Source organism: Phaeoacremonium minimum (assembly GCF_000392275.1).
Source record: "Phaeoacremonium minimum UCRPA7 unplaced genomic scaffold PA7_03_scaffold_292, whole genome shotgun sequence".
NCBI classification, from domain to species: domain Eukaryota; kingdom Fungi; phylum Ascomycota; class Sordariomycetes; order Togniniales; family Togniniaceae; genus Phaeoacremonium; species Phaeoacremonium minimum.
In genome coordinates, this window is record NW_006921197.1 from 165,473 (window position 1) to 186,696 (window position 21,224).

At 49.7% G+C, this 21,224-nt stretch overlaps 6 protein-coding genes across 6 annotated transcripts; 4 read left to right on the forward strand and 2 right to left on the reverse strand.

Annotated features, from left to right (window-relative positions):
* Nucleotides 1-233: 233 nt before the first annotated feature.
* Nucleotides 234-698, reverse strand: UCRPA7_3879 (putative bys1 family protein; the record flags this gene model as incomplete). Its single annotated transcript, XM_007916409.1, has 1 exon — nt 234-698. The coding sequence occupies one exon, from the start codon at nt 696-698 to the stop codon at nt 234-236; it is 465 nt and encodes a 154-aa protein (XP_007914600.1).
* An 8,336-nt stretch (nt 699-9,034) lies between these two features.
* UCRPA7_3880 (hypothetical protein) lies at nt 9,035-10,532 on the forward strand (the record flags this gene model as incomplete). Its single annotated transcript, XM_007916436.1, has 5 exons — nt 9,035-9,130; nt 9,225-9,377; nt 9,862-10,134; nt 10,190-10,447; nt 10,500-10,532. The coding sequence occupies 5 exons, from the start codon at nt 9,035-9,037 to the stop codon at nt 10,530-10,532; spliced, it is 813 nt and encodes a 270-aa protein (XP_007914627.1).
* A 573-nt stretch (nt 10,533-11,105) lies between these two features.
* UCRPA7_3881 (putative cop9 signalosome complex subunit 5 protein) lies at nt 11,106-12,239 on the forward strand (the record flags this gene model as incomplete). Its single annotated transcript, XM_007916415.1, has 2 exons — nt 11,106-11,133; nt 11,218-12,239. 2 exons carry the CDS (start codon nt 11,106-11,108, stop codon nt 12,237-12,239), a joined length of 1,050 nt encoding a protein of 349 aa, XP_007914606.1.
* A 401-nt stretch (nt 12,240-12,640) lies between these two features.
* UCRPA7_3882 (putative glutamyl-trna synthetase protein) lies at nt 12,641-13,123 on the reverse strand (the record flags this gene model as incomplete). The annotated part of the gene is made up of 2 exons (XM_007916417.1): nt 12,641-12,675; nt 12,736-13,123. 2 exons carry the CDS (start codon nt 13,121-13,123, stop codon nt 12,641-12,643), a joined length of 423 nt encoding a protein of 140 aa, XP_007914608.1.
* A 2,831-nt stretch (nt 13,124-15,954) lies between these two features.
* Nucleotides 15,955-17,428, forward strand: UCRPA7_3883 (hypothetical protein; the record flags this gene model as incomplete). Its single annotated transcript, XM_007916441.1, has 4 exons — nt 15,955-16,012; nt 16,088-16,146; nt 16,209-17,276; nt 17,339-17,428. The coding sequence occupies 4 exons, from the start codon at nt 15,955-15,957 to the stop codon at nt 17,426-17,428; spliced, it is 1,275 nt and encodes a 424-aa protein (XP_007914632.1).
* Nucleotides 17,429-18,247: 819 nt separating this feature from the next.
* On the forward strand, nt 18,248-19,019 carry UCRPA7_3884 (putative 60s ribosomal protein l32 protein; the record flags this gene model as incomplete). Its single annotated transcript, XM_007916400.1, has 5 exons — nt 18,248-18,287; nt 18,407-18,478; nt 18,558-18,610; nt 18,712-18,833; nt 18,911-19,019. 5 exons carry the CDS (start codon nt 18,248-18,250, stop codon nt 19,017-19,019), a joined length of 396 nt encoding a protein of 131 aa, XP_007914591.1.
* Between the last annotated feature and the right edge of the window lie 2,205 nt (nt 19,020-21,224).

The window sequence follows — 21,224 nt, forward strand, 5'->3', positions numbered from 1 at the left end:
ATAGTTAGGATACGATTAGATAAGCAATGAAACATATACGTCTGTTTTCTACCAAAAACGTTTTCGAACATTCGGTGCGTTGTAATCGAGACAATTAATGATATATCTGACAGTCTAATTTAAACCTAGTTTCTCGGATGACTAGTCATATACTCCAGATCCATGCATGTTCATCGCCTCAAACGCCACTCCGTCCCAATATGCAATGTTGATCCCCTGTTGCTGTGTCCAGCTTATGCGCAGAGTGTAAGAGTGACATCCGAGCCGCTGCCACACTTCTTGACTTGACTACCAGCTGGCGGAGTGCCATTGTCCCAAGTAATGGCTGGGCAGGAGGTATCCGCACTGGCCTCAACAACCTTGTGGCCGGAGAACGCATCGCCGAAGACGTCGCTCAGGTCGTACCAGACGCTGTCACCGTCCAGGCTGTACGAGAAGATCGTCTGAGGAGCGCCGGTGTACAGGCCATCAGACGTCGTGGTAATCTTGAGAGCTTTGCCGCCGGTGGTTGGGTCCACGACAAACTGCTCACTGTAGGCGCCGTTGGTGCCCAAGGTGTATGGCCCCGCAACGTCACTGCCGACGGACCAGAGTGTCACGGAGTTGGAGCACTTGTTGACAACTCGAGCGCTGCCAACAGCAGTGGCGAGCTGGGCAAGGCCAGCGGCGACGGCGATGATGCTGAGCTTGCTGTACATTTTGTTTGTGTTTGGTAAAGGTTCTCGACTGAGATACTGTTTTGAAGTTGTTGGATTGCTTGCGAAATGCGATGAAGTTGCTTGATGGTGATGATTCTTCGAGATATTCATGACATCCCTCGAGATCTCCAACCTTTATATACCTATTGACCCCCATCATCTTGTCCATGATATTCGGATGGTCGGCAAGGACTTCACGAAGCCCAGCAGTCACGGGATCCTACATAGGAAGCGATTGACCTCATCCATATTGACGATCTGAAGTTAGTTGAGGCTTGTCCCGAGTCATTTCTTGGAGCATACCTCTCCCAGTCTGGAGGCGTAGCAACTCTTACCTCATAGTAAAAGGCTATACGAGCTTACTGTCAGGATATACTATATCCATTTGGTGCATTGAAAGGAGCAGTCCACAGAAGCTGCCCCACAAATGGATGCTTCGGCAGCCGTGGTCATGTGTACGTGTACTGGCGCAGTGACGAAGCCTCCATAAATGATCGGCAGTCAGCCCAGTGCCAAGCGCCCGTATTCATTGCGGGGAGTCCTGCGTCGTATAAGTCAGGGTCCTTTGCGCGCTGAACATGAGGCTCACGCCAACCCCCGCATCCTATTCACTGCCGGAGGTGTATTGCTCTTTCGTCTTCGTGCACCTGGGTTGTATGGGGTATGGTGGGTGTCGATCATCTAAAAGTTTAAAGTGTGTCGATCTGGCAATATAGGGCGGTATTACGGTAATACCAGGCTACAGCGGGCAGGGCGGCTTCGCTAGTCATCAAAACTGGGGAAATAAGCTATTAATAACATTGCTACCAGGTAACGTTAACTCAGCTCAAATTCCTTGGGTCAATACCGATGTCCCCCATGGCATGCTCAGCTGCCAGATATGATGGCTTGAAGCCTGGCACGGTAACTTTATGGCCAGGCTTCTAGAAGACAACTGAGACACTGAAACTTGCTTATCAAACCATACTATCGACTAGTATCAGGTGTCCTCACCTTGATCAAATTGATCATATTGTCTCCTGAGCTGCGTTGTTGCATTCCGGGAATATGCTTTAGCCCCCATTGGTCGCCCAGCCATTTCCTCCCTACCAATCAGCAAATCACCAAAGATGTCACAATACTCGGAGACGAAACTCAAGTGTAACAAAATCTATTTCCGTCTGTAGAGGTGAGTTCTCGCCGTCCTAAAGTGAGCTGGCTCTCGGCTTAGACTGGGCACTTTAGGATCTCAACTAAGTTGGGATGGCAAAAAATGGGCTAAGCTCCCCCAGGGAGACCAAATTTTGGGATATTATGTCCCTATCAATGTCGACCCATGATCTAATCTATGGCCCTGATTTTGGCCTCGGATTCCCACATTACAAAGGCCCAAGACTTGGCCTCAGACAAAGAGTAACTCAGAGGATATGTACGGCAGTGATAGAAAGTAAGCCTATGCCCCAGGTGTTGGGTAGCTGGGTAGTGTGACGAGCCTCGCGTCACATGAATACCTTGGTAATATGGCAGTCGGCTTTTCCCACATTTGAGTGATCTCGTGGAACTCTATCGTATGGAGTAGATGATTGTACCCAAGGTCGGCTTAAATTGAAAAGGGATAGCAGGCGCGTCCTGTTAGCTTCGACGGCCCCAGAAGCATATAGTCAAACTCCGGTATGCTAGAACCTGAGGAGATCTCGTCATCACGTAACATATTGTCAAAGAATTTCTTGAGCGGCCTCGCGGAAACTACGGTAGCAGTCGAACCTACGCCCCGTCGTAATAATGTACTGTCCGCCGTAACTTGCCTTGAACTCGGTGATATGAAGGTCGTAGCTCCAGGCATGACCACCTGACTCCAGCGCATGCCGGATAGACAATGCAGCAGCGTTAGAAATGCCCTGACTGGACGAACTTGCTTCGAGAGGCTCTTGCGCTCGATTTGACCTGTCTGAAGGTAGCGTACGTAGACTTGAACGTCTGGATTAGTATCGCTGATGTGAGTGAAGAGGGTGTCGCTGTTTTATTTTATGATCTCTTCTTCCTTAATGATTTTAGGTTTATTGGGTGTTAGAATAGCAACGATTTAACCAGATATCCAGCCAATATGATAAGAAAGATATTCGACTCCCGTCGGGAGGGGCAGATCTACAAATGCTCTTTCACATCCGACAAGTGTGCTGCAGCATATGTTTTCAAGAACTAATATTCTAAGTATGTTGGAAAAGGAGGAGTCGTGTAGGAGGTTGAAATCGTCCTGAGGCTTTATGTAACCCTCGTGTAGGGTGTCGAGAGTAGGCTGAAGAGTGGGGAGCTAGAGAGGTCAGATAGTGGAAAGACGATGTGTACTGTGAATGATGCTGTATAGGACATCCAGGATATGTATAAACTCCTAGGTCTTGAAAATGGCCATATTCACGGGATCCTCAAACACCTTCAACAAAAGCATAAGTTTGGCGTTGAGTAGTTGAAGGTCTCCGGGAGCTTAGTCGAGCAAGTCAAGCCGGTCCTTGAGTTCTAGCCCTGACATAATAAGGAAGCTCACTCTGAGACAACCCTGGAAGATCCGAAACTGACATGGTGATTGATTGGGTTGATTGGGTGCCAGAGACGGCAGATGGTCTCGGGCGCTAGTGAAGTGTACTGTGGTTTCGGTCCGCTTAAAGGACATTTCTGGCTCTACATAACGATTCTGGGGTTCTGTGTGGGGGCTCGACGGGCTGAGTCAAATATTTTGTTGAAAGTTCTAGATTATGTTCCCAGCTTTTCCAAGGTTAGGCGATCTCTCGGCCTAATCCGATATTCCGATTCCGAGCGCACGGCAAACGCCCTTTCTCTTTGCCTTGTCTATGGAACGAATTCTATCATATCTCTCAAACGAAAAAGAAAGAGGGCAAACAGCTCCAACTATGAAAGCACAAACGAAAAAGGCTTAAACTACTCAAACGAACGGGCTAAGGATTATAGCAAATAGTATTCTTCACGTGCTTTTTTTTCTGACTCGATTTCATGGAAAGATGGAGACTTGGCTGAAGGCAAACGGAGCGGTAGGCTTGGACGACCTGGAGCTTGCTGATTTTCCTATTACCGGGCGCGGCCTCAGAACATTGCGGCGTTTCAAAGAAGGGGAAAAGATTCTCACCATTTCATATGGCAGTCTCTGGACAGTCGAACATGCATATGCAGATTCCCTTCTAGGCCCAGTCCTTCGCTCTGCTCAGCCGTCCCTGTCTGTTGAAGACATCCTGGCCATGTATCTACTCTTCATCCGATCGCGCGGTTCGGGATACAGTGGCTTGCAGAGCCATGTGGCGGCGTTGCCTACAAGCTACTCTTCAAGTATCTTCTTTTTGGAGGATGAGTTGGAAGTTTGCGCTGGCACGTCGCTCTATACCATCACGAAGCAGCTGAAGCAACGGATCGAGGACGATTATAAGGAATTGGTTACAAGGCTGCTTACACAGTATCGGGATCTTTTCCCGCTCGACAAATTCACTATCGACGATGTAGGCGTTCCACGCGTGTGATAGACATTGCTGATCAACAAGCACTAATGCTTCTTATCCCTTCTTTTTAGTATAAGTGGGCTCTCTGCACTGTCTGGAGTCGTGCGATGGATTTTACACTACCCGATGGAAATTCGATTCGACTTTTGGCACCATTTGCGGATATGTTGAACCATTCGTCTGAGGTAAAGCAGTGTCACATTTATGATCCTGCCTCTAAAAGTCTCTCCGTCCTTGCGGGGAAAGACTACGAGGCTGGAGATCAGGTATGTTCGTATTCTGTAATAACACTGATATGTACGCTTATATGGGTTATATTCCTTATCAGGCGTTTATATTTTATGGACGTATTCCGAACAGTCGTCTCTTACGCCTTTACGGCTTTGTTATACCTGACAATCCAAGCGATAATTACGATCTCGTTCTTGCAACGTACCCTGGAGCGCCATTTTTCGATCAAAAGCATAAGCTCTGGCTATCGGCTGGGCTCGATTCAACCCCTACGATCTCTCTCACTCTTACCGATCCGCTACCCAAAGATGTTCTTCGATACCTCCGTATCCAGCGATCGGATGCATCGCAACTCGCTGCCATAGCCCTTCAGCAAATCGATGCTGCGGAGAAAATTAGTGATTCGAACGAAATGGAAGTCTTACGGTTTCTAATGGAATCGCTCGATAGTCTTCTAGCTGGTTTTGGAACGCATCTAGAAAAGCTACAAGAACAACTCGCAGAGGGTGTCTATTCACCCGGGGGAAACGCGTGGGCTGCGGCGTACGTTAGCTTGGGCGAACAGCGGGTGTTGAGATCGGCAAGAAAGAGAGTGGGGGATTTGTTAGCAGCAGTAGAAGGAGGAAAAGGGGTTAGTACGGATTCGTTGTTGACACCGGCGCAATGCGCGAATTGCAGAAAGGGCTCTGTGCCGTTGATGTTATGTGGGAGGTGCAAGGCGATTAGGTATTGCGGCCGGACGTGTCAAGTCGCTCACTTCAATGAGCACAAGGCAATATGTCGAGCTACAGCTTTTAAGAATGCCTGAGACAAGATACTACCTAGGCATGAACTGGAAGCCTCAAAAGAGAGAGTTCAGCATCGCTTTCAACGAATAGGGTGAAACTGTGGAACAATAAGTCTGTATACATATAATTACGATTACGATTACGACCCAGTGCCTGAACTACTTCATATTAGGATAACTCTGTCGGCACACCAATATTCGTCCTTTAGATGAAATCGCCGCCAAGTTGCGACTTATTGATGAGCCCCCATGAAACAACAACAACATGGATGGCAAAGAGACACTAAAAGCGGCCACCGCTACTAGCTAAGACATGGTCTGAAGTTCATTCCAAGATGCTAAATTATTTGCAGAAGATTCGAACGGGAACGCTTGGCAAAATATGCAGAACTCTCCCAATGGAATACCCTGTCCTTGTGTTGGATTTTGCTATCTAAATTAGCTCACACTCCTGAGATCAGATTATCTTTGTTTGCCTTGACAAATGCGTCCACTCCTGTTAATTTGATGCCTCGTTGTTGGTTTAGAGTCTTTTCCATTGGCCACGTACAGCCCGTCCCTTCGCCAAAGATAATTTGGTATTTCAGCCAAAGGGTTTGTGGCTCATTCTTCAACTTATTCCTCAAATAAAGAATATCTAAAACCTGCCTTTCGAACTTGGTGTCATAAGCGGCATCAGCGATGTCAGCGAATTGCTCGTAGGTGATGGTGTCGCCGCCGATGTAAACAACTCGGTTGTCTGTGTTTTCGGGGCGATACACCATTTCTGCTACCATCGTGCCAATGTCCTTCGGTAGCGTTACTGTTATGCAGGTGTCCCAGCCCCCAAGAGCTCTGATAGTTCGATTCTTGAAGTCGAACACACCAAAGTCAGGGAGGAATAGAAAACTCATGAACAGTCCGGTCGATATGATCGTCCAATTGGTTTTGTGCTGCGCCCGCAGCATTTTCCGTACCTCCAGCATTTCATCGAACATCTCCTGAGAACTTCCTTTGCCAATGACTTCGTAGTCCACGCCAAACTGCCAGGGAAAGTACCGGGGAACACCAGCTTCAAGAGCAGCCTGGGTGACTTTAATCTGAGTTCCAGGTGCCATACCGTAGCCGCCGCATTGAACCACAACGTCGTACTTCTTAAAAATCGCAACAAGTTCCGGGATGGGGTCATTGACGAAATCTCCGGCCTCTAGTTCGGCCCCCAAGGCTTTCACGTACTGCACAGCCTTTTGCTTTGATGCATCATGAGATTCGATCGTCTCTTGTCTCCTGAGTACTGCTAGTCTGCCTCCTTGGCGATTCGGATGCTTTGAAAGAGCCTCTAAGACTGCTGTTCCCAGTTCACCAGCTCCGACAACCAGTACTGATGGGGACATGTTGAAGGTAAATCCCGACAATTGTTGTATTCTTTTGTTTTCTTGAGGGAGGAAACGACAGGTAATCCCTCGAAATAAATATCCCAGTCCCTGTTGAGTACTACGTGCGTGTGTTGTTCGGTCGATGCTCTTATTTCCATCTGCTGGAATCGCTTACAAATTATACTTGTTGCCATGAGTCTGTTTTGTTTTAGTTAAAAGAGTATAGACCCGTTTTTGACGTCATTGATTGGTTGCCAGTTTCATGGGATTAGTATTCAATCTCCTACGGCCCCACCATTTTGGAGTTACGGAGGACGACTCCGGGTCTTAAGTCCACGCCGAGAGTCTTAGCGGCCGCCGTTGCGGGCCGCGTCCTTGAGATCCCCGCCGGGGATTTTCCAAGACAAGCTTAATTCTCTGCCAACCTTTGAGGAAGTGCTCTCTCAGGAAGTTTCGCTGACTCTTTGGGAGTCCTATAGCAGAGCACAGAGTTCTTCACTCAGAGATGCTCGCGTTCCCACCAGAAACAAACACCGTGGCAGAGAAGATCGTTGCAGCTTTGCCAGCCATAGCTAGCAAAGAAGGCAAAGAGCCCGCGCTCGCTGCAGAGACATTGGCCCTTACAAAAGCGGCCAAGATCATGCTATCAGGGAACTTGAGTTGCCAAAAGCACTAATGGCGCTTGCTTCATGAACAAACTTGGCAATCTTGCAAAGACAATGAATGAGAGATTCCTATAACGTGATCATTTCATTCCAGGCACTTTTCACGTTTGATTGACGGTAAACGGTCCCTTCCTTCGCCGGATCGAGATGTTGATAAGAACGGACTGCAAAGGTTTGGTATCAATCACGTGAAGATCATTTATGGCTTCATTCAACGGACGGCTCGTCGCCTTTCCTCTCTACTCACAAATTATGCAGCGTTCGTTATATTTGAGAGTGTGGAAATCCCTCCTGTTCAAGCGACAGCACTTTTATACTACGTAGGAGAAAGGAAATGGAATGAAGTCACATGTTTACATTGCAATGTGCGGAAAGGCGATAGTCAATTTAGTTGTGTAGGATGACAGTTAAGAGCTTGCCCGGAAGGACTGAAGACCACCCTGCCCAAAATTCAAGCGCAAAATCCGCCAGCCTGGTGAGTGATTTCATGGTGATGTTCCTGTCCGAAAAGTGCCACTGCCTCCCTCTTCGCGATCTTGGTGAGCTTATGTGCAGATATAATGCAATCAAGCTTTTCGAATTGCAGCTTTCTGCGCGAGCTATTCGCCACTTAGCTTAGGAAGACGAAAAATTAATGCGAAAACCGTACCTTGTTATAATCAAGTCCAAGCTCCTGAGTGAGCACCTTGAGTATTGCTTTCAACTCGCGATTCTCCGCGTCGAGCTCGAGAAGCCTCATCGCAGATGAGCCTGCCGGTTTAGGCTGAGTTCCGGAAAACATGGTGGAGAACTTGAGCTTTGCAACTGCTTCGGCACGGATAGCAGACTGAAAGGCGCCAACTTCTGCTTCCTGGGCTATCTCTGCTGCTTTCTGGGCGGTTTCCGCTGCCTGGAATGCCTTTTGTTGAGCTTCAGAGACCTCGGACACATACCCCTCGCATCTATTTCCATACTCCGCCAAACGAGCGACCTGACGCCTCGCTTTGTTCAGGCGCACCATGGTAAAAGTTGTGATGTGATTTACCAAGGATCGAATATGCCGACTGTTTGATGAAAAGGAAACGAAGTGTTACGAGGCAGGGGGGGAATATTCTCCTCAAGATGGGGGCAATCCTCAGGCAGCAGCCCGTTGCTTCCTCAGCTGTCGAAACGTCCTAAGTAGCTCGGATGCTTTTCTTACGGGCCAAACTGCATCGACCAACATGAGAGGTACTCACGACAGCTTTCAACCTTATTCAAATTATTTCTGCCGCTCTGCGTGTAAACTTTTGTAAACTTTTTTGACCGCCTTGTTGTGGTTGGGGTATATAAAGGTCCTTGCTGTCCCCTCCCTTCTCCTTCTCCTTCTCCCAAACAACTTCTCCCAACTTCTTCTCCCGCCTGCCTACTTACCATCTTGTCTCCTCCCAACCTGCCTTCTTCCAATCCATCTCCTCCGAGCTCACCTCCTCCCAGCCCACCCCATCCCAGCTCGCTTCCTCCCAGCTTACCTCCTAACTTTCCTCCCACTTACCTTCACCTTACCTCCTCCAGACGTACCTTCTCCTTCCAACCCACCTTCCTCCATCAGCACATAACTCGGCAGCAATACATCATCAGGGGCATCACATACTATCATCAAGGTCAGTCCTCGCTGAAAGCTTCTGAATCCCCTATCCTTCAAGCTCCTGAACGCACTCATCTCGATGGGTCTCTTTCTAGCTTCCTTGCCCTTATTTCCCCACAAGTTTCACCAATCCAGCTCTACCTATTTCCGCTCGTGAGAGACACCGCACCTTGACTCAATTTATTTGTACAGCAAGCTCATTTTTTCCAGATGGCGCCAGAGACGCGCAAACGTAAGCATCCTCACGGCGTTGGTGTTCGAGATGACATGTCGATTGATGGCTTCACAACCAAATCTGACGATCTGGTGAGTAATGCTTGTGTTCTTTGGAGGCCATCCTCTCATCCCCACTTTTCCTGTGTGGCTTCATGTCAACCACACTCTGACATCTGAGTGATAGGAGCTGTCAGACATCCTGAATACTGCTGAGCACACGAGCGAGCCCTTCACAAGCCCTGATTTCCTCGACGAAATCTTACCTGAAGCTTTAGCTAAGCTTGATGACCCTGAGCTCAATGACGAGATGCGGCAGATTCTCGACAATGCCACTCCAGTAAGTCTGATTCTCATACCTTTGCATTAGCTCACTCTCCTTCCAATCACACCTCAATACATTCAAACCGCCATCACCAAACCACGTCTTTCCGACCCAAACTCCCACTTTGCACATGTCTGCCACCCCTATACGGGACCGGCTTTTTGTATAGGTGGGTTGCTGAATGATCACCGTTCATCGGTATCTTCTGTCTTCAGTATGGATCATCATCGCCTACTGGCCGACGGAGGCAACCCACTGGTATCGTCGGTTCTCCAAACCACGTCCCCGTGGTTGTGGTGACATAGGTTCTCGCACTGCCTTCGGCCAGCTGGATCATGAGATGCCTAACTAGCTCTTGTGGTCTGGGTACTGCATTCCGCCTGGGCGGGGTGGCAGTCTCTCGGGACGTCGCCTCGTCGGGAGGGAATGGTGTTTGAGATGCAGAAGTGCCGCCGGGATGAGGACTTACCAGTAGGGTTTCCCCTGCTGACTTTTACAGACACCGCAGCGCTTCTTTACCCCTGATCCGGAGACTGGCTCGCAGCTCGCCAGCATGTCCTTCGACAGCCTTCATCCGTCATCAGACTGGATCCGAGACGATGGTCGTGGCAGTCTTGATGTTCTGCGTATCATGCATCCTTCTGATCGCTTCCTTGCCGCAATTGATGCCGACAGACCAAGAGATGCGATCGCCTACAGCTACATGGCAATCAGAAATGTGGACGACCGAACCCGCGACATTAAAAACCAGGTTAACAGCTTGGAAGCCCAGGTGAGCGAACCACATCTCCCTGTCCACACCCGAGGTCACTGACATCGAATGACAGCAATCACACTCAGTGTTTCTCCACGAGGCTTGTGCCGAGACGTCCAAGCTGGCTTATGATACTGCTACAAAGACCAATGAACGCACTTATGAGCGGATCTGCGACCACCGTGTTCGACTCGAGGAGCTTGAGGACAAATACAAGGCCCAAGACGTGAGAATTGCTGTTTTAGAGGCTATCATCAAGATTCAGAACGCCAAGCAAGACTTGTTGTTAGCAACACTGAATAAAACACTAGATGCTCACATGGCTGGGGAGGTTCGTCACTGCGTATTTCTTCTTGCTCTTGCATATTCTTACGCTACTCTAGTTATCCATTGCTCTCAAAAACTTGGCCATGTAGTCTTGTGAGCTCAAATAATTCCCTCGTCCACACTGTCCTCACAGCTTGTTGGCTGGCTTGTAAGGTTTCTGGAAGAAGAGTTACTGGCAGCATGCAAGGCGAATTGATGCTCGAGTACCTGCTATTTATGTATGGAGTTTCTGTATGTTTTGTGATACCCAGTCGATGGCAATCGACCTTAGAGCTTAATGGAATCAATTGTTTATGAATTTCTCTCTTGTTCCTCATGTTCCATATTCAAATGCCCCCAGTGAGAGTGGTGATCTCCGTTACTGTGCATCCGGCGAGTCATAATATTTACCTAGATAAATAGCTGCAAGTTATGGAGGCCGAGAGTGAGTCGATTGAAGAGTGACGCCCTAAATTGTACCTTGCAAGGCGGGGCTCGATTTATGGCGGGGTACTTTCGTGGAAGGCTGGCTTATCGTTATCGCTTGCGAAATTACCCCAGGCTGCTGTTATAGGTACAACTGGCACGAGTCACCTTCGGCCCCTACCTAAGTGCAATAAATACATCAACACCCGAAAGCTGTACCCTCTCACATCCATCACCACCTCGCCCAAGCAGCCAAGATGGATGTCGAGGCACAGAAGTCTTGGGGTGAGTAAATCCGATGCCAGATACGCGCTTCGTCCCATGCCTGTCCCTGTGAACTCCAGAAATTCAACAGCTGACCCCTTCCAGAGCTCGAGAACAACGTCAAGCTAGTTGATCCCACCCGCGACTCTCTCTACGGCTACGACCCCGAATCTCAAAAAGACATCCGAGCGAAGAAGCCATGGCGAACTGATCCGAACTACTTCCGCACGGTGCGCATCAGCGCCGTTGCGCTCATCAAGATGGTTATGCATGCGCGGTCAGGCGGCAGCATCGAGGTGATGGGCCTGATGCAGGGATTCGTAGACGGCACTGCGCTCGTCATCACCGATGCTTTCCGTCTTCCAGTCGAAGGCACAGAGACTCGTGTCAACGCTCAGGAGGAGGCCAACGAGTACATGGTCGAGTACCCCCGATTGAGCCGTGAGCAGGGCCGCCTGGAGAACCTGATCGGATGGTACCACAGTCACCCAGGCTACGGCTGTTGGCTGAGCGGTATTGATGTCGGCACGCAGCACCAGTGGCAGATGTTTGAGGATCCCTTCGTGGCAGTCGTCGTGGACCCTGACCGCACTATCAGCGCGGGCAAGGTCGAGATTGGTGCCTTCCGCACATACCCCGAGGACTACAAGCCGGCCGGTAGCAGTGGCGGTGTGACATCTGACGGATACCAGACGGTACCGCTTGCTAAGGCGGAGGACTTTGGTGCGCATGCGAGTCGTTACTACAGCCTGGATATCGAGCACTTCAAGAGCAGCTTGGATGGGCAGCTATTGGAGCTCTTGTGGAACAAGTACTGGGTACAGACATTGAGTCAAAGCCCGCTCTTCACGAATCGCGACTACGGTAATAAACAAATGCTCGACCTGGGCCAGAAGATCAAGGAAGTGACGGGATCTGTGCAGAGACACGGCCGGGGAGGTGGACAGATGGGACTTGGCTTGGCTTTTGGCAGTGGCAGTCCGGCTGGCGGCAGTAAGGCTCTCGACCAGGCCCTGGAGAAGGTCATGCGTGACAGCAAACAAATTGCCGCCAAGGAGAGAGCAGGCTTGATGGCAGTGGAAGTCAAGGGAAAGATTTTCAATGGCTCAGGTAGCTCGACTTCGTGAAGAAGTCCCAAGCGCCGCATCACATTACGCTGGAGAACCAGCTCTCATGTCCAAAGAAGACGAAAGACCAATGATCGGATTCATGAACGGCAGCATATTTTCGCTTAGCCAACGGATAGCATAGATGGCGTTTAGAGAGTCAAGGTTAGGCCCAATCATGCCTTTTCATTCTGTGTTTGTACAGGACTATTACACGTAGATCTACAATTACGCCTGTGCTCTTGCAAGCTGACAATAGTAAGAGTGGTGTCGCGTCTCAAATTTCATGAGATTGAGAATCACATCGAAATATTGCCCTGCAGCATTAATCCTCTGATGGCGAGCGCCACGTATATGGCAGGTGAACTTGGAGGTCTGAAAGCGTATGACCAACCTGAAGAAACGAAAAACATTTCCATGGCCTATCTACCACCGACCAGAAGTGTGATTGCTTCAACTAACGGCGAAGCAGTCCCAGGAGCTGTGGCTTCATTTGGGTTATCCGAGGATAATTCACGCTCGCTCAAAGCAGACGCGGCAAGCGTTTTGGCGACACTCAGCCGTTCAATGGTCTCCTGCTTGCCAAGCAGAACCATCAATGGAACGATCTGTGCCCCGTGCATTGAGTTGAGCAGGGCCCAGCGGAGGAATTTGTAGCCGCCTCCAACATCCATCGTCTTTCCACTTTTCTCGTGGACAACGATGGAGTTGGCCAGGCTCGTTACGTGCCTTGGTAGATAGTTCTCGTTCCAATCTGATTCCTTGACGCTAGACAAGTCTTCAATGAGTAGTGTTAGAACCTTTTCGAAAGACTGGGTATTGCCCTCGTGAGTGACGGAGGTGATCTCGTTCCAGAGAACATCGAGCGATTGCTGCAAGGCGCGGTCGGGTATCCTCCAAAACATATACTTAGCTGATTCGAGAGAATTCGAAGGGTTCTCGTAGGATACTCGGGATATGTTTAGAGCTTTGAGGATATAGTCGTGTAAATTCAGCTGGTCGCTCAAGACCCTTTCAAGGGGTAAGGGGTCGCCGAGTGTTTTAATTCGCTCGAGATCTTCAGAACCTCGCGCTTTGCTAGTATTTTGCCGTGCATCTTCGTAGTGATGCAAAGCTCTCTCCATAGGTTCAAGTACATACTTGGTGAGCACTGGGGATGACGTGCTTTTGTCTTGAAGAAGATGGGTGTAGTGCTTCTTCTGGAAGAATGGTAGTTTGCCTTGATCCACGACAATATCGCCACGAGTAAATCTTAGTGAGAACTAGATCGGTCAGTACATCGAGCAGCATAGCGAGATGGAAGAGCACATACATTGTCGACCATTTCCTCCAGAGTCATGAAGCCTTGTTTGTTAGACTTTCCTGTAGAGTTGGGATTCCAGCCCAGCAGGGCTGAGAAATTTAGAAGAGCAGGCGGGAGGGTCCCTTGATCTCGATATGCGGAGATCCCGATATTCGCCAAGTCCCTCTTGCTCAGTTTATGTCGTTCCTTGTCAACGAGCAATCCAACATGTGCAAATTTAGGAGGTTCCCAGCCTAGCGCATTATACAATTCAACGTGTTTTGGCGTTGAGATAAGCCATTCCTAGATGCATTAGCCTCGAGGAATATGTGAAGACGGGGGCCGTCTTGGGACTCACAGCACCCCGAATGACATGAGTGATCTCCATGAAATGATCATCAACGACATTGGCAAAATGGTAAGTAGGGTACCCATCGCTTTTAATAATAATAAAATCGTCCTCTCGATGTGCCTTCTTATACTTGCCATAAACCAGATCAGGCGCTTCAATTGGCTTTGCCGCACTCTTGAATCTGATGGTGTAGGGCTCGCCTTTCGCCGCGCGTTCATCGGATTCTGCTCTCGAGACATGAAGACAGGTCCCCGGATAAGCAGACGCTGCGCCAGCAGAATCATTTGTCCGCTGTTGGAATTCCAGCGCTTCTCTCGAACAGAAACACCGGAACGCCCGATCTTGCTGAAGGAGGAAGTCTGCATACTTTCGATAGAGGCCCAGTCGTTCAGACTGCATAGTGTTTAGCTTCTGCAGAAGGTCATTTGGGGCATGCAATCTACCTGCTTGTAGGGACCATATTGCCCTCCAATCTCCGGACCTTCGTCCCATGTGAGGCCAGCCCATCTCAAGTCGTCATACAGACGCTGTTCAGCATCTGCAACAAGTCTCGTCTTTATGAAGTTAGTATATTTTCTCGAAGAAAACTGAGCCTGGAGCTGGGCAAAGCCACCTGATCTGTATCTTCCACTCGAATGATGAACTGGCCCCCGGTCGCCTTTGCAAGCAAATAATTGTACAGAGCGGTCCGTAATGATCCCAAATGCAAATACCCCGTCGGTGAAGGGGCGAAACGGGTTCGAGCGGGTGTGCTTGGAAGCTGGAACCGGTCGGCAAGACCTTGACCTGATGGCTTGCGAATTATCGATGTAGCATGATGTCGAATTTGTTGTGCTTGACGAGCCCGACAGTCTGCGCAGATCGGCCGCCAGATAAGTCGCAGCTCTCTCAAGCCTCTCAGGCCTCCCATCCTTCAGAATTGCGAGTGCATGCAAAGGCTCCGTAGTCCCTGGTATGCCCTGAGATATGTTCAAAGCTTCAAATTTGATAGTACGAGTTGAGCCACGGCGAATGGTTAGCCACCCAAATCTCGCTAGCTTCACGTGTGGCTTAGGCCTGTCGTCCACTAACAACGGCTGGAGGCTTTCTGACCCGGCCCCTAGGCTGAAAGCTCTCACGATACTACCTAACTGCTTCTCAGATTAGCAGGATATTTCGACGGAGTCATTTCCTGATGTGCATCGTGTCTCTTGACTGTATGCATGTAAATGTGTCTAGAGTGACATGTTGTCGGTAGCCATTGGGTACTACCTAGGTACTTTCACTGTTTAGATATGGAGTCCCAGGAAGCTATCGCTGTGGGTAGACCGTGACTGCAGGAAAGGCCTACGGGTCGATAAGCTACGACTTTAGAGAGAGGAGATGGCGTATTGCTGACGTTATTGTCTGTTCCTATATGCTATATGGCACATTCTAGCCGCTGCAGTAACTCATAGGTCAGCCCTACCATAATCGTGGGTGAGAAGTACAGTGCAGCAATACACTAGGTACCCAGGTAAGGATTCTTACGTCTGATGATGACCTCTGTTGCATCTAGAACCACTGCCGAATGGGGCCTGTTATTGCCTGCCTGTATATTTTACTCCTCTGATAATTGGCCGTCACTGGTGTCAGATTAGGTGCCTGCCTACATGAATAGCATCCTTCTCTTTAGAGCATCCTAGTCCATTATCCATAGGAAGGGAAATACTTTCACACCGACTTTCAGGCTGTGCTCCCACTGGAAATCTTATCTGCAGGCGCCAATGCACTGACGTTGGTTGCTTCGCCGTTTTGTTCCTCTTGCATTAAAGGCGCCTAGCTACCGGTAGCTTAGTAACAGAGTCTTTGCCTTGCACTCAAAGCCTTCGTTGCAGAACCTGCAACTGCTGTTGAGGATCGCAGAATCTTCCTGTGACTCTACTCAAACAGGACGTAAATCGCCTGCTTGGAGCTTCTTGAAGATTCTGGATATTTGCCTCCGAACGACCCTTCGTAAGCATAAATCCACAGGCCCCATCAAAGCCGTAGGGCTGCCCCGCTAGAATCACCCATCGTCACCAACCACCCCGCGAAATTCTTGATTGCTTCATATTCCCAGCAGCTTTACGATCGAGTCGAAAATGGACAGCGGTGGACCTAGTATGGGGCCCATGGATGCCGACGATGTTGATCTGTATGGTAGGTTGCCCTTCTTGCTGTCATCTGCACCCGTCGCGCGCAGATTGGATCAGGATCACAAGCTAACAAACCCAGCGCTTCTCGGCATCGACAAGTCAGCAAGCCAAGCCGATATTAAGAAGGCTTACAGAAAGGTTGGTGATAATTGTGCCCTGATTGGTCCTGCTTGTTAGATGCTGATAGAGATTCTCTCTAGGCTGCTTTGCAACACCATCCAGATAAGGTCCCCGAGGAGAGAAGAGCAGAGTCCGAGGCGACATTCAAAGCCGTCACGCAGGCTTACGAAATCCTTCGCGATGAGGAGAAGCGACACCTTTATGATACCCATGGCATGGCCGCCTTCGATCCATCCAGAGCTGGCCCTGGCGGAGCGGAGGTTGATCTGAATGATATCCTGGCGCAGATGTTTGGTATGGGCATGGGCGGAGGAGCCGTGCCGAAGCGACCGAGACGAGGACACGATGAAGAGCAGCAATACGAGGTCTCACTCGAGGAACTGTACAAGGGAAAGACTGTCAAGTTCGCTGCCAATAAGCAGGTTGTCTGCGACAAGTGCAAGGGCTCAGGAGCCAAGGAGAACGTCAAGCCGCAGCAGTGCGACCGCTGCAAAGGCGCCGGCATCCAAGAGGCTTTTCGCCAGATCGGCCCGGGTTTGGTCCGTAAGGAGGTCATACCCTGCGATCATTGCGGAGGCTCTGGAATGTATTACAAGGAGAAGGACCGGTGTAAGAAGTGCAAGGGGAAGCGGACGGTAGAGGAGACCAAGGCTCTTGAGATCTACATCCCGCGAGGCTCTATGCAGGGCGAGCGGATAGTCCTGGAAGGCGAGGCGGATCAACACCCCGAGCAGCTACCTGGAGATATCATTTTCACTCTTGTGGAGAAGCCGCACGATGTCTTCACTCGCATCGGCAACGATCTGTCGGCCGATCTAAACGTTACCCTGGCTGAAGCTCTGAGTGGCTTTTCCCGAGTGGTTCTGAAGCATTTAGATGGCCGTGGCATTCACATTGAGTTCCCCCGAGGCAAAATCCTTCGACCAAATGAAGTCCTCAAGGTTCCTGGTGAGGGAATGCCTCTGAAGAGGGGCGAGATGAAGGGCGATCTTTACCTGATTGCCAAGATCGAGTTCCCAGAGGATGGCTGGATGTCAGACGACAAATCTTACGAGGCATTGCAGAAGCTCCTTCCACCACCAGCTCCTGCTATCGCGGCGGAAGAGATCGACGAGGTGGAATATGAGGAGGACGTTGACATTGAAGAGGTATGTAACTGGCGCGACTCCTCTAGAAAACGCTCAATACGATGACTAACTCAATTTTTTAGATGGGTGCTCACTCCGGTGACCCGAGATTCGGAAATGATTGGGAAGATGTCGATGAAGAAGACGGAGCACCGCAATGCGCTACACAGTAGACACGGATTATGGGCATATTGGGGATAGCATAGACCGCTGGGCCCAAGAGCCCATACAAGATGATTTACGACCATTTATCTCTTCCACATGCTGCTGCCATGCCGCTATCAAAATAGCAAGGCACAGGGGGAGCAGAATGAATGCTTCAGGAACCTTCTCCACGTGGTGAAGGTAGGTAGTTAGCACTGAGTGAGCATCCTTATGCTCATACATATTCCGCCAGGTGGTTACACGATGGCATCTGTTTTTCAATGTTGGATCTAGTTGCGTATGACGGCGCTCATGCTGATCCTCGTGATGCCGCTCCCTCTTCAGGCTCACGATGTTTAGAGTAGAAAATGTTCAAAGGACACCCATCTCTAGCCACCAGAATAAAGTCCACAATAATTGAGTGACATCCATCTAACAATTGGATATCCTTCAAGTGTGTTGCACCTGTAAGTGATGATCCTGATAGTTTGGGCAATGGAACCTACCCAGGATTGGACCTACCCAGGATTGGAAGGCAAAACTTTATTGTAGCTCCACTCTCTCGAGATAATATCCACGTGACTGGCTGGGGTGGGGGCTTCAATATTTTCATATCGGGGTACCACTTAATCCGCTCCCGATTAGGGTTTTTTTTTCGGTCGCGCCTACCAATAAGCCCTTAGTGCACAATTGAGCGGCGGGCATCGAAAAGTCTACAAGCGGACCCGACGTGGGAAGAGACAGCGTCGACAACAAATCCAGCCATCACGACAGGATCAATCCGCCAAGGTACGCAGACGACGACAACTATATTCCCGTATTGCAGAAAGTATTCTGACTGGTCACAGATGGTTTCCGCAAAGAAGCACGTCCCTATCGTGAAGAAGCGTATGTTTGATTCGACCTCGAAAATCTTCCCAGCCTTGATTGCCGACCACGAAGTCACCTCACGGACGATATACTGGGGTATTGATGGAATAAATTGCTGACAATCTCTTGGTTAACAGGCACCAAGACCTTCAGCCGTCACCAGAGTGACCGGTTCAAGTGTCTGTCGTCCAAATGGCGCAAGCCCAAGGGTTAGTTGCAATCGATCGACACACCTGTGCGACGGATTGTCGCCATCTTGGCAGTGAATGCTGACGATAAACCTTGCAGGTATCGACAACCGTGTCCGAAGACGATTCAAGGGTAACCAGGTCATGCCCTCGGTACGTTTTTATTCAGCTTCCCGCTGCTCGAGACACGAGACGAAGTTTAAGATACAATACAAGGCGGAATATATTGGCTAACATGGGGTATCCTCTTTCAGATCGGTTTCGGCTCCAACAAGAAGACCCGCCACATGACCCCCTCCGGCCACAAGGCCTTCCTCGTCAGCAACACCAACGACGTTGAGCTGCTGCTCATGCACAACAAGACCTTCGCCGCAGAGTATGTTTTCACCACTGGCATTGTGGACCCTGGCTGGGTAACGGACATGTAAGAAACAAGGCTGACAAGATTATTAGGATCGCACACAACGTCTCCTCGCGAAAGAGAATCGATATCATTGCGCGCGCGAAGCAACTAGGAGTCAAGGTCACAAACCCGAAGGCGAAGGTCACGACGGAGGTGTAAATGGTTCTCGGTTCTCATTTCAGGCGGCTGCATGGGCACGGTATTGCTTTTTGTCTGCGGAAAAGTCGGCATATCAATGGATGCTAGATGAATTGAACGCAGCTTGGTCGTGAAAGCCTCTCGGGCGCTTTTTGGCGATGTTTGACGACCATGTGACACAATTTCAACGGCCTCCTTACCGCTTTCTACCCTGGAGTTCGTGGCCAAGTTCTCAAAAATGAGCGAGTGGGCGATTTGATCAGCCCCTGCCTCGATGCTAAGATGGTGCATCGTTTGCTGTAATTGGTAATAGAATGGGTATTCCATACTAATACAGCCTGATCCAGTCTGCACTTATAATGACCTCATTTCTCTGCCCATCCTCAAGATAATGCCCGTTTACTCCTTACCAGGTGATCAGGCAATCACGATTTCAACAGAGAACAAGTGTTTTCGTCCGAATATGGGAGCAGCTCGCTTTATCCTCTCAATTCACACAATGTGATTCATGTTTTTGATGGGCATGGAGTGGAATCGTGTTTCGGGTGCTCGTTGATTCAACAGAATCGCTATTCTACTTGAAAGAGGTGACTGCCACTAGTATCGAGCCGGACAACAACCCTGCCATCCTCGACTCTTGCTCTTTGCAGGTTTCCATTGCTCCTGCTATATACTGTCTTGCCATCTTGCAACAACTTCGAATTCTCCTCAATGAATGGGACGCTGACATCACCCGCTGTTCCCTCTGGCGTTTTTACCTGCAGAGACAGTCCGCTTCCTGTTTTCTCCCAAGATACCTCGATCGGGCCATGAGGAGTCGGTACTCTACCCCTGGCCCAGGAGAGATCATCGCTATTCAGAAGCGGCTTAATGCTCCACGTAGTGAATCCTGGGCCCGTCGGTGTCACGCCAAGCACATAATTGATCATCAGGGGCACGATGCCGGTCGACCAGCCATGTGCCATGCTTGTGAACCCACCTTCATATAGCCCACCTCCGGTTCCAATCCCCTCCCAGAAAGTGCTATAAGGGTCGTGCGAGCTCATCCAACCGTATAGTCTGCGAAGCTCCTCATATGCTGACTCAATTGTAGCGTTTGAAGTAGTGAATCGAGCTGCCAGCTCGAAATAACTGATAAAGGCATATACACGTTGGTCAAATTGATCCGACGGGCTGATCGCGCTGGTATCATAGAAGGCGTTACCATACGGCCTGGCGAGCGCGGACGCCAAAAATAACAGGATGGATTCAGACATTGCCGTAGTATCCACCGCGCCGCTCAGGATTGCGATGCTGTTGCCATCTTGAGGGTGTGCGTCGCACTTGGCTCCATCGCAGAAGCCACCGTCCACGAAGACCCCAAGCTCATCATCATAATTCTCCTCTATGAGAGCATTCACAACTCCGTCTGCCCTTGAGCGCCATCTTGATGCATCGGTCTCATAAGCACTAGCTAACATCTCCGACAGATCTGCGGCACGCTTGAGTGCCAGGATATAGAGAGCGTTGTAGTAGGTGATGGGGCCGTTCCGTGGCAGAAAGGCGTAATCGCCATATCCGTCTGGCCGCTCAATCAGACCCGTCGTGGAGTTAGTCATGGACGGGTAGAAAGTGTCAAGAACTTTGACGATGTGTGGGTAAAATGTCTCGAGATAGGTCATGTTCCCAGTGTATAAGACATGATCACTACTACAGACAACCCACCATAGAGGATAATCAAACAGCGGAAGAGTGTAGTCGTTACTTGATAACAGTCAGACTCGTACTAAGGATATCAAAGTATATGAGGGAGATTCACATGCTAGCTGGTGGAATCCAGCCGTCTGATCGCTGGTGGAAACCCAAGTCCTCGAGTACATTACGAGAGGCCGACGGCACGTCATGCGAGACATAGGATGTCAACGCCGCCACAGCAAGATCACCAACATACGGATCTCTGTCTCTCTTAGCTCCATCATGAAGGACTAATTTGCCGAGGAGAGTCGGGCTTGTTGCTCGTCTTGGCTCTGTGTCATTGGCACGAAAGATGTCAGTGCAGAGGTCATTGGTGTATACCGCATCATACCACCATTGAGTGATATTCTCATCAGAACACTCAAACCATCCAGTGAAAGTGTCGGGAGTGCCCAGGAAGCCGGAATATTCGAGACTCAGAGCTTTGATGGAAACAGAACCGTAAGAGACAGTATACGGGGCATCAGAAGTAATCGCATCTAGTCTAAGTTT